Source organism: Python bivittatus, unplaced genomic scaffold, assembly GCF_059951505.1.
Source record: "Python bivittatus isolate LINGU-HERP-01145 unplaced genomic scaffold, Pbiv_v1 ctg000020_np1212, whole genome shotgun sequence".
Taxonomy (NCBI): Eukaryota; Metazoa; Chordata; class Lepidosauria; order Squamata; family Pythonidae; genus Python; species Python bivittatus.
The window spans coordinates 104,274,259-104,286,944 of record NW_028277030.1 but is presented as its reverse complement, the minus strand read 5'-3'; the positions used below and the strand labels follow the sequence as shown (position 1 = coordinate 104,286,944).

At 39.9% G+C, this 12,686-nt stretch overlaps 1 protein-coding gene across 5 annotated transcripts; it reads left to right on the top strand.

Moving 5' to 3' along the window:
- Window positions 1–1,455: 1,455 nt before the first annotated feature.
- On the top strand, window positions 1,456–12,395 carry PCARE (photoreceptor cilium actin regulator). Of its 5 annotated transcripts, XR_015797022.1 has the most exons (4): window positions 2,614–6,307; window positions 8,948–9,083; window positions 9,834–9,889; window positions 12,260–12,324. XR_015797022.1 is itself a non-coding variant. In XM_088145729.1 (3 exons), the coding sequence occupies exons 1-2, from the start codon at window positions 2,631–2,633 to the stop codon at window positions 9,844–9,846; spliced, it is 3,690 nt and encodes a 1,229-aa protein (XP_088001855.1). In that variant the 5' UTR covers window positions 2,614–2,630; the 3' UTR covers window positions 9,847–9,889; window positions 12,260–12,394. The 5 variants fall into 5 exon arrangements, 3 of the variants coding, with proteins under 3 accessions (XP_088001855.1, XP_088001844.1, XP_025030507.1); XM_088145729.1 differs by lacking the exon at window positions 8,948–9,083 and having other exon boundaries at window positions 12,260–12,394; XR_003086077.2 differs by lacking the exons at window positions 2,614–6,307; window positions 8,948–9,083; window positions 9,834–9,889 and adding an exon at window positions 1,456–2,548 and having other exon boundaries at window positions 12,260–12,395.
- Window positions 12,396–12,686: the final 291 nt, after the last annotated feature.

The following is a 12,686-nucleotide window of genomic DNA, read 5'->3' as shown; positions in this document are numbered from 1 at the left end:
CATAATATTCTTTTTCTCAGAATTTCCCGTAGAGCATTCAAGACACTTAAATTTCAGCATAAATTTCAGTTTGCACTGCAGGTAAGCTTCAAGTACCTTTAAAGTGGGAGTAGAATGGTTCTATTAGCATTTTTCATTATCTTGGCAAGCAGGGAGCAGACAGATCAGTAGAAAATAAATTATTTTTCAAAATCTCTGAGAGAGATCCCAAGAAAGTACAATACCATTTCAGAGTAGTATATTCTGGAGGATACTATCCAGATACCACATGGCATTTCTGTAGCACACAAACCAGCTAAAGCCCTCCAAAACATCTTAAGTAAACCAAAAGACCCAGAAGCCCAAGAAGAAAAAACAGGAGTCTTCTACAACATACAGTGTAAGGACTGTAGCAACCACTGTGTAGGACAGACAGACAGAAGGGTAGCAGAGTGCATCCATGAACACCAACTAGCAGTCAGAAGACACAATGAAAACTCCTTAATCTCACAACACATGGACAGACTTAACCATAGTTTCAACTGGGAAACTGCCAGCATCAAGCTAAATCCAAAAATGCAAGGGAATTCCTAGAAGCTTGGCATTCAGACAAGACAGCCATCAACAGGCACATAGAGATAACATCTATACACTATAGAAAAGAGACAATAAAAGGAAGCAAAAGACCAGAACATCTCCTCACCAGCAATCATAATCCAGATAAGCAGAGATTAACACCAAGATTATCACCAGACATACAATCAAGCAGTAAAAAATACCTTAATCAAGGAACTACCCGGGGGGCGGGGGGGGGGGACATCCCCACCAACACTGGCAGGGCAAGCCACTGTATATAAACAGAGAGCAAACCCCACTCCATTCTAGCACTGAAGATGTTACCTAGCCAGGTAACAAAATGTTTGCAAGAAAACAACCAAGCTCAGAGAATCCCAAGGATTCTACATTTAGAATGTTGTTTTAGATACACACACTTTGGAATCATCTCATGTAGCATGAAACTTCTTGGGTGTCTTTGATGACTCATATCTCTTGCAACATTATTGTAAGAATAAGATGCATATTGATCAAATCAAAAACCTATCTATTCCATCTTATATCCCTTAACTAGGAAATGACATGAATAAATAGCTACCATAAGTAGTCATTAATAGCACAATACTCCATCAATTTGTCTAATCCTCTTTTAAAGCCTTCCAAGTGTATAATTATCCCCATGTCTCTTGCTAACACTACACATTATACATTATAGCATATGAAGAAATTCTTCATTTTCAATGTCCCAAATGAAACCACTGAGTTTCTTTGAATGACCCTGAGTTCTAGCATTATGACAGGGGAGACAAACTTCTCCTTTCATTTTCTCCATTTCATGATCAGCTTAAGCCCATTGCCCTAAAAATAATACTAAGTCCCCAGTATTGAATTCTTTCTGAGGCCTAATGTCCTCCACAGCAATTCTGTGAAGAACTGTAAATTAACCAGGACATTCAAAAAACAAACCAACCAACCAAAGATTATTCATAATAATCCAAGCATTACATGAGAATAGATCTACCATGACTGTGAGACGATTCACTAGCTTGTTCTTGATCAAGAATCTGATCTGTATTCAGACAGACAACACCTCTTGTTTGTACTGGCTGTAAAGTGATTGGGAACCCCTCCAAGATCACATAAAGGGCATTTTCATTAGACTAATCAACTGCACCTGGTTGCATTAATCCAGCCTTTGGGCAAGAGAAGATTACTGAGCGCTCTTTTGATGCCGAGAGACATCACTCTGGTGAATAATTCATAGCCTCCCATGAACTGCTGCAGGTGCTATTGCACTTGAAGAAATCAAAGCAGAGCTGGGGGAAAAAGTGCATGCTGAATTGGTATCATTATTTAACTCTGAAAAATAGAACTATGTAAAACAGCATTATCATTTTGAAAACTTAAAAGGGAGGAGAGCTAAAACTATTCATTCTTGGAGAAAGTCCTGAAGGACTGAGTGCGCGCATATGCTGATCTTGAGGTCAGATAAGACTGAACAGCTTAATAAGCTTTTTTAATGCTGCTTTCTTCCTAATTGGCATTAGCCATTCAAGGTTACGCTCAGTCCTTTTGGGTGGCCATGCTGTAGCATTTTGCCTTGCAAACAGTACTCTTGGAACTAACTTACAACTACATCTGTCTCTGGAATTTCAGACTGCCAAAGAAAGTTTAGAAATGAAGCACAGTGAGAATACATTGCAGTAGACCAAAAGCCAATGTCTAAAATGCCGCGTGTAACAGGAGCTAGCTGTGGGCTTCTTGTCCTAATTAGCTTAAAGCTTTCTTTCTGGTTGACATCTGTTAAGGCAGAAGCAAGATACATAAGCACTCTTAATCCCCTAGCTCGATCTAAAATGCCACAGATTTTTTTTCATAGGGGAAATTGTTAAAGGAGAGAATGCACTGACCAAGCTGGAGGTTTCTAATAGCAACCAGTGCAATCTGCAAAGCAGCGATTCTTCAAGATGAAGCTTTCCTCAAAAAATGCCAGATCCCAACCTCAGCGAAACTTGTAAGTTTTCATTCCTTTTTCATCTTTGCTTGATCAATTGGCTATCTTTCGGTAGTAAAAAAACTTAGGAAGACGGAGCACAATGGGCTGTACTCCTTCACGTAGCGATATTGTTAAGAATCATGAAAAACATGAAACAAAGTTGATGAATAAAAGAATTCAGTTAGTTGACCGGAGAGGTGAAGGCTTTTCATTTCCTTTGCTGATCAAAGGCTCCTCTTCTTATGATACTGAAGGGATAAGAGAGGGGGAGGCTCAAATTAAAGATCACTTCTTCAAAAATTTATCAAATGAAGAGAAGGATGTTAATTTTTGTTCCTCATCTGAGGACCCTTTGCTACCTGAACTGAACCAGGAAGAGAAAGAAATTGAAAAGGTAGTCTCAGAGACTGAGATAGCCATTTCTGAATTGATGGAGTCAGACAAATATATAGTAGAAGCAGTTATGATCAAAAAGCAAAAACGTTGTGAATCAGAAAAGGTTGATTTTACCATGGAAGATAAAAGTGAAAGCAACAAAAATCAAAACTCCAAAAATGGGAAGAAGCAAAAGAACAGGCAAGGAAAACCAGGCCGGCCTTGCAAAACTAAAGAAAAATCCTGTCCTTCTGTATGTAAGCCTGAAAAGAAGGTGGATTTCCCAGATGCGCTTGTTAAGGCCCATCAAAATACATATGCCTATCTCAATCCCAATCTTTCCAAATATGAGGCTATCTTATGCATGACTAACCAGGTCACTGAAACACAACTAATTGTGCAACAAATGGTGAATTTTTTGCTTTTACGTTTTGATGAAATCAACCACCTTTTAGAAGAAATTACTGAAGATGGAGAAGATCTACTCAAAGAAGTGGGAGGGAACCTGGCTTGGCCAGCTGGCAAAGAAAACCCAAAAGAGCAGCCAGATCTTTTGCAACAATTACTACAATACACAATCAACAAAATGCAGTTGTTAAATGGAACTGTGGCCTCTTTAGCCTCTGATGTCCTGCATGAGTCTTGCAGCTTTTTGCAATCTGCAAGTACCAGCTTAGAAGAAAAAATGAAAGCGAAGCAACATTTTGATGAACGCTTGCTCAGAACAATAAAACTTCTTGAAGAATCTGCAGTTGGATCTCCCCATCATTACCTGGATGATATGACTCTTTATTCTGAAGATAGTGGAATAGGCATTGACAGCGAATCAGTGAAAGATTTGAATCTTACTGATAGGCATGGAATGGAAACAAGTTGTGAATCCTATTCACAGGTTCATACATCCCTAAATCAGAACAGAAAATCAAGAGAAAACAAATATCCATTGAACTCCAGGGATGGCATAACCAAGTCCCATGACTGTGTGCTGGAAAAACAGTTTAAGAATATATCTTACTCATCTCCACAGACTAGGAATGCAATGTCATCATCTGAGGTAGCATCAAAAAGTGGATCTACCTTTCTCCAACATCAAAACATTTTGCAAACTTTTAACTCAGGGTACTGTGATATAACCCATGAAAATAATAGTTTCAAACAGAGTGAATTGGCTAGTATTTCTTCCACAAGTGAAGACAGTAGTGCCAACAGTTTATCCGAGGAAGAATGTGACACTATAAGTCTGTCTGAAAAAGAAAAAAATGCTTTATTGAAAAGATCTACATCTTTTCCTGCAGCAAGAGAGAATAAACAGAAGGTTTCCAACAAACGAATAGATAGCCCAGATAACGAGGAGATAATACTCAAAATGAAAGATGCCATTAGTGAAAAGATAAAATTTGTTCCAGCTAAACATGGACAAAGGGGGTGGATGGAAGATGGGAATGGAAAAGAATTTCCGAGACCTAATACAGCCTCTGGGAGCCGGAAGACACCGGCTAAACAGAAACGGTCTAGGTCCGAGGAGTCTCTGAAAAGTCATGCTGAGGACCCAACTCTTTTGGAACTTCAAAGGACTCAAAAAGATCTTGACAGAAGGCTAGAATTATTTTATCAATTAAATAGAAAAGAGGAAATCAATGATACATTGGAAGCATTGAATCCAAAAGAATCGTCTGACTTACAACGTTTTGAGCATGTTACTCATAGAACTTCCACTAATAAACTGAAAGCATCTCTTGCTAAACGTTTCAATATACTGCCTGATCCTTCATATAGATACAATGAAAATGTAAAATGTAGAAAATCTGTCACAACTGGCATGTCTTCAAAAGATTTGATATCTAGAAAAGAAAATCATTCTGGGACAGCCAAACTGAACACTTCACCTCGTAAATCTGTGAAAAAGTTAATTGAAACGTTTAGCCCATCTGAAAGTCTGGTGAAACCCACAAGCTTAAGAACATTGGGCCCAATAAAATGTGTCAGAAAGTTTGGACTTCAAAATATTTCTCCCAACCTTCCACTTCCTAGAGGACTTGTGCCCTTAAATCACAAACATAAAATTTCACCATTAGAAGATACCAGTTGCAAAAACATCAGAACTAGTCATTGTACTCTTAGTAGCAATAGCTCATTTGTACTTGCAAATAGCCATGATACAAATGAGGATTCTGGTGAGATTGATGTGGAAAACCTGCCACCTCCACCTCCTGAAATGTTAATGGACATTTTACCTGAATCAACTGAATCTTCTGGAGATGTAAAGACAGAAGAAAACTATACAGAAGTGGCTGATAAGAGTGCCAGAAAATATGAACAGTGCACCAGTAAGAAAATTACTCAGATTTCTCAGCGGATGAAACTTTCCCTCTGTTCAGTTGACTTGTTACCAAATAAGAATCTCAGCAATCCCCCAGTTGTCAACAAAGCACCAAATAATGGTCTGGATATCATACCAAATAAATATTTCCTAGAATTGAATTCAACTCGTATGTCTGATTGCCGCAAAAGGGATCATGAAGTGGAAAAAGTTGCAGATCTGTATAAACAGTCTTGTAAAATAATACCTCTTCCAAATCCTCAAGAATCATTAGAACAGAATGGAAGCAATCCAGGAAACAAGAATAGCAGTGAATCTTCTTTAGCTGAAAAGCAAAGTTCCCCTGATTTTTTAAAGAAAAATGAGAAAATGTCAGGTTTTATCAGCCGAGTATCTCCAGTAAGAACGCCACCTTCATCACCTCCCAGTCAGAAGAGGTTTCCAAGTCCACCAGTCTATCACAGATCTGTTCATCAAGTTTCTTCTCCCACTCTGCAGCAGCAACCTAGTCCTCCAACTCACTCCACGGCAACAAGCCCCCCAATACAGAGGAAGGTGGTTTCTCCACCAACTCAGCAAAATCTCTCGAATCCTCCAGTGATACGCAAACAACAAAGCCCCCAGAGTCAGAAAGTGTCCAGTCTATCACCCCATGACCAAGAAACAACCCCACCTCCTTTTGCAACTACTCCATCCCCATCCACTTCCCCATCTCAGTTGCATAGAAGTTTACAAAACAATATGGACTCCAAGGATGAGCAGTATTCTGCCTCCCCAAAGATTGTTAGCAATGCTCACTCAATATTTTGTCCAGCTACTTCCTCTTTATTTGAAGCCAAGCCAGTGGTGTCATCAAACATCAATCCAGTGGGAGTGGCTGTGGCCCAGCCTGAATCCTCAATATGTGCACGGAGAAATAGCATGCAGCTTAAGCAATTTGTGGACCAACAGAGGATGACCATCAGTGCTGCCAGTCCTCAGCCGTTCCTCAGAAGGAGCTTCTCTGACCACAGGCCTGGATTTCATCTTCCATTGCCATTGTTTGTTACAGCAGAGAGTGACCCTGTGCTTAGCCAAGCAAGGTAAGAAACTTAATTTCACAGCCTTTACACTGCATTTAGATGTACAGTCTGATTGTTAGGATCAACATGGTTTACAATTCATAGCTCCTTTCTGGCTAGCCATCATTCCCATGAGTAAACACTTGTAGAATAGGGGCACATCTTCTTGGGGCACATCTACACATTGGTTTTGATAGTACATAATCATCCTGCCTAATTTCTGACATATTCTGAGAGCACAGGCAGGCTGACATTAGCATTGGCCAGGCTGCTTTCTGATTGGGTTTCCATGTGATGCTACTGTGAGAACTGATTTCAAATGTTCTCATCTTTGAAACTGACCAGATGGCTATAACTCTTCTGGGTGGCTACATTTCACAAAGTTATGCTGAGGCTAAAAGCTCTGAACTTCTCAGAGAAAACGTAGGGTGCTGATGTAATAAATATGTGAGCAAAGATGGAGAAGTTTTGCTTACTACTTGAGAACATTCTTCTTTTAGTCAGGTCACCTCTACTGGCCTGTTTTGTTCAATTCTGTTGTTCTCTGTGCTGGTTAGGCCACCCTTAGAATACGATGACCAGAATGGTTAAGAGTTTGGGCATGTTTAGTTTACAAAGGATAAGTCTAAGAGGAGATGTGATAGTGGTTCAGGAATATCTTAAAGTTTGTCACCTGCAGAAGGGAGCAAATTTATTCTCCCTTGCAACTGAGGAGATAAGGACTAAAAGCTTGAAATTAATAGGAAGATATATTCATGCTGAATAATAGTAGAATTTCCTAACCATCATTACTGTTGAGAATGGAAAAGTCTACCTAGAACTGTGGTGGCCTCCTCCTTATTGGAGGCTTTCAAACAGAGGGTGAAGATGGGCTTCTGTTAGGGATACTTTAGTGATTCTTGCTCTAAACAGGAGATTGGACTAGATCAGTGTTTCTCAACCTCAGCAACTTTAAGACGTGGACTTCACCCGCAGAATACTGGCTGGGGAATTCTGGGAGTTGAAGTCCACACGTCTTAAAGTTGCTGAGGTTGAGAAACGCTGGACCTATCTAGCCCCTTCCAACTCATACATTATATGATTCTATGCATTTTATTTACCAATCACATTAGTGAAAGTGACAAAGGAGGCACAAGACTACTAGTTATAGTAGAGGCTCTGTTCATCCTGTAACAACCAGTTAAGCCCTCAGAGGAAGTCTGCTGAAGCCTTCAATCCAGGCGAGAGACTCTATACTTACTGCTTCTATTTTACTATGGGCCACTTTTTTTTTTAACAGAGAAAAGCGGCCTTAGTTTATTTTTGCTTTTAATCAGCCATCTTCAGCCTTGGATTCAGCTTGTCGGCTTTTAAGCAAATAAATGGGGGGGGGGAACAAAGCTATTCGACAGATCATTACGTCAGCAAGCTGGGTAACAGTTTTCTGTGGAACATTGACACTCCCATCAGATTCTGCAGTACAACAAAGAAATGTGTCACTGGCCCCAAATTAGGACTCTAATGTCCGTTACAATTTCCTGACAGTTTCCTTCCCCTGAATAACACAGGAATGGACTTTCAGAGTTTTAAGCTAAAGGAAACAGCAAACCTCTGGAAAGAAGAGGTAGATTACTTTGTTCTTCTGAGCTTGGTCTTTAGTTAAAAATCAGCTCTGAGGACAGAGCATGAAGAAACACTACAAAATTTTATAGGATTTGAGCATGTGTAACTGGGGGGGTACATTTATTTTAGGCTAATGATGGATACCAAATTAAAATCTTTCACTGGTATAAAGGTTGGGCTACAAGCCAAAAAGGAATGCTAGTCAAATATTTCACTTAATGTTAAGGTATCATATCCAAACATACCCAGAGCAAATTATTGCTGTTGATGTTTCCAAATTCTCAAGACAGCAGTCTTTAAACTCTGGGAATATGCCTCCAAGTCATTGGGATATGGATATGCATAGAAATGCTCTCTAAAACTCTCTTTTACTAAATTGCTAAATATTATTTGAAAGTTAAATCTGTCAATAACAATTAGTTCATAATATAAAACAGATTGCATAAAAAGGCCAATGAGTGGCTTTAAGGGCATGTACAAAACTTGGAACTAGATGTATGTCTATACACAACTTTGTGTATATCTATATAGATGCTCTGTTTATTTTTGGAGTCTCAAAAAACTGTTCCATGTACTCTAGTTTGCTTTTTTTTAGCTTTCTAACAACACCTTACATCAGTAGTCCAAAATATATTATTATGTTGTTGTTTTCATATGCGAGCATTCATCATTATATGTAGGCATTTTGCTGTATAAGAGGAATAAAAGATGGGACCTTTCCCAATAAAATTAACCTACCCTGCTGATAAGAATTGAAGACAATTTTTAGGAAGTGTATACCTGTAGAAGGACACAATGGGTAATTGTGGTAATACATAATTGCATGAAGAGGAATTGCTAGAAGCAGTTATGATTAGAGGACATGAGTTTAGTATCTAAATCATTACTTGCCTGTGAATTGCACACTGTGATGCAACCACTAGGGTTCCAAAGGTGTTTCATCGGGTTTTGTCCATTTGCACTGGAAACATCTTTCTATTTTATGTGCCACTTTTAGGCAACTGGCTGTGTGGGTCTTGAAACTGTGACTGACCTTTTCCATCTATCTTCTTTGCCTAGTCTTGCCTGTGAAGGGGAAAAAATGTTCCACAGCCATCCGCTTTCAAGGCTGCCATCATTTGGGATGGATACAGCATCAGTATGAAAGAGAGCTTCTCTTGTATATGTTCCTAGCAGTGTAGCCAAACAAAATACAGTTAGTACTTATTTATGTATACATTGATACATTGGCTCCAGAGCAAACTCTGAAATAATAACGAAGGTGGAGATGTGGCAGAGGGTGCAACCTGGCTATTGCTGAGAGGGGAGGGCTAACCAGTGCCTGGCCTCTCTTCCTTTCAGGCTGTGGCTTAACCAAAGAATTTGGGGGAACACTATTCATCCTTCTCAACAATGTCCACTAGGTAACTCCAGGAAAAGTATTGAGGGAATTCTTTCACTGGGCTCTGTATTTAGCAGAGCGTGTGTACGTGAGTAAAACTAGGCCCATTGTGAACGGCTGTGCCATTCTGGAGACAGAAACCTCAGGCCCAAAAGGACAAGTAAAGTTCACGAAGGAAGTTTCATAGCCCAGCAGAAAGTCTGCATGTCTGAGCTCTTGGGCCTTGTGGTGAGCAAAAAAGACAAAAAAAGTAAAATACTCTGTTCTTCTTGTAGGAAGACAGATCCAATTGCTTTCTCTTTTGCAGTAATCCTGTAAAGTAGGTCATACGGCAAACTCAGGATGAAAAATAGAGCACAGCCAAGTGGCCACATTAAAATGCTCTATGCTAGTCTTTGAATCATCAGAAAAGTATGCCAGTATGAAGTCTGCTGCCCCAGTTGCTGACCCCTGTTCTGCCACAGTTATTAGTCTGGTGACTGGAGTTCTTTTAGTTTAATGTGGGACATGTTAAAGAAAGTAATTAGTGGATTTCCCTGGCTTTGTTGTTGTTCCAAAATATAGAACCTGCTGGTGAAGAAACAGCCACTAATCATTCCCCCTAAAGTGGGCAAGTGCAGGTAGGTGCTTAGACTGGTGTGTTTAACCACTTGTCAAGTTGCATGACTAACAGGTCATTGGTATGGAGGTCCTATCAATCAAGTTATTTCTGAACACAGATGTCATGCTCAAAGAGTGCTACATCCATGTGCAAAAATAGCCTAGCTGACAGGTTGCAGGTGCAGAGGAGAGGCTCAGAGTGAAGCAAGAGGGATTGATAAATAATGAATTAGCTCCACCCTTGATTCATCTACAATGGAATGATAGTGCTGGCAGCGAGTCCTATTCTGTTCTTGTGCCTAGAAGGAGCCAATGGATGGAAGGAACGAAAGGATGGTTATGGAGCCAGAATGGAGTAGGAACAATGGTGCTGCCTGCCCCAATCAAAGTAATAAAAACAATGAAAAGTACAGCCACACAAGAACCTTTCATGGTACAAGTAGGAGAAAGCCTATAATGTATCCAGTGGTAACAGAACTAGTAATGCAGCTGGCCAAACCTAATTTATTTTTATTTATTTATTTATTGGATTTCTCCCTCGCCCATCTCCCCCACAATAGGGGACTCTGGGCGACTTACAAAAAACATTAAAACTATATACTGTATCTAAAACATCCAAAATTTAAAACAATACTAAAAAAAGGAAGATCCAAGAAGATGGAAAATCAGGCTGCGGAGAGCTGGCTACTGTGGGGCTAGCCATCCCCCTGCTAGAAGTATTCCCTCCCCACCCCAGACCAAGTGGCAGAACCAGGTCTTCAAGGCCCTTCGGAAGGCCAGGAGTGAGGGGGCCAATCGCACCTCCGGGGGCAGAATGTTCCAAAGAGCGGGGGCTACCACAGAGAAGGCCCGCCTTCTGGACCCCGCTAGATGGAGTTCTTTTACTGAGGGGGTCCGAAGCATGCCCTCTCTGTGCGATCGGGTGGGACGGGTTGAAGACATAGGGGAGAGGCAGTCCCTTAGGTAACCTGGCCCCATGCCATGTAGGGCTTTAAAGGTAATAACCAACACCTTGAATTGGACCCGGAAGCAAACTGGTACCCAATGCAGCTCGCAGAGCAACAGTGTTACATGGGCCCTTCTTGGGGCTCCAAAAATAGCCCGCGCAGCCACATTCTGGACCAGCTGTAGCTTCCTAATGCTATCCCTGTGGTTTTAGTGTCTGATCTCTTCCTGCATCCCTGCTTAAACGGGCATGGAGGGCGAATCCCAGAAGCAGGAAGGGGCATGACCACCACCAGTTTAAGGTGGCTAACAGGAACTGGGGTGATCCTTCCTTTGAATGTACTAATAAATTGGTGAAGCATACTTGGTTGTATTGACAGGCAAAGTTGTGTAAGAAGAAGAGGAAATATGCTACTCTAAAATTGGAACACCTGAGACAATTTTAGACTGCCTCAACTATAGGTTGGGGATGAGGTGAAGGCAACAACATAAGGACTGGCATAAAAAAGTGGTTACTGAGGCATGTTCATGCTATGATTAAGAGGATGCGATGGCAAGCCCATAATGATGTACATTCCTTTGTCATTTTGATGGTTCTAATAAAGGTAGTACTCAACTATGAGTTTGGATTGTTTTTCTTCATCAGTCATCATAACTTGCTTTACTTTTTCCTAAAGATACTGTAGTAAATGCCCTTCTTCATTGCCCCTAAAAATTTTACCAGAAGCATATATGCCAATTTTAAATAGGATTAGAGTATGTATCCTATGATTCTACTGAAATTCAGGAAAATTGAATAACACATTATTGGATGTAAAATTCAGCATTCTGATAATCTCAACTTGCCTAGTTATGGTAGAATGCTTGAAAAAAAAATTATATTGTCTGTTAGTATAGATTACATCTTTCCTCCAGTAACTTCCTCCTACCATTTTTTCCACAACAACCCTATGGAGTGGGCTGGGATGAGAGCACAAATGACCCAAAATCAGTCAGTAAGCTTCCATGACTGAAAATAAACTTGAACTTGGATCTCCCCAGACCTAATCTAACACCTGATCTATTACACTACACAGACCTCCCTAAACACTTCTGGGCACAATTACTAATAATTCTAACATGGTTGTAATTTCACTGCCATTCAGAGCTTCCTAACTTTTCACATAAAAATACTTTTTTAAAAAATCCAGTCTACAAGTGTGTGTTTAATTTGTGCATGCTTTACACACACATCACTGAAATCTGATATTTGGAATGCAAAATGTTTGTGCTAGGAATTCTTGCCTTCCAGGGAATTTTATTGATATTTTGTTTTCTACAAAGAAATTGGAATTAGAAATGAATTGATAATTGTGTTCCTTTCCTAGGGTTCTTCATGTATAACATGTCTTCACTGTTATTTTATTTGAAATATTAAATTTCACTAGGTTTTTTTTCTTTTGCAGCATGGAAAATGGCCCTTTGAAGGAAGGAGACTCTTGGAAAAGCAAGTATTTCTCTGAAGGAAAAGGAACAGGCAAGTCATCTTCTTATCCTGAACTCTACGTTGTGGGCCAAGGACTCCAGAAGGCCTAAGTGGAAGTAGTAAAATCTGGAGATGGAAGTCACAACCCAGACTGAGTATTATTTGTATGTTCGCCTATGGAATATACATTCCTTTTACTAACCATATCAAAGAAGCCAAGATACTGGGTAGAATTTGACAGCTGAACATTTTGAGGTTCTGAAAAGCATATGAAGCCCACACCTTAGAACAATAAGAATATTCAAAATATGCAGAGGTCAATATTTGCAAGCTAAAGTGTTGTGAGCCACAAAAAGCATGTAAAGTGCCAGACATTTCTTACACCTAATTCTAGACAACTCTAGTAA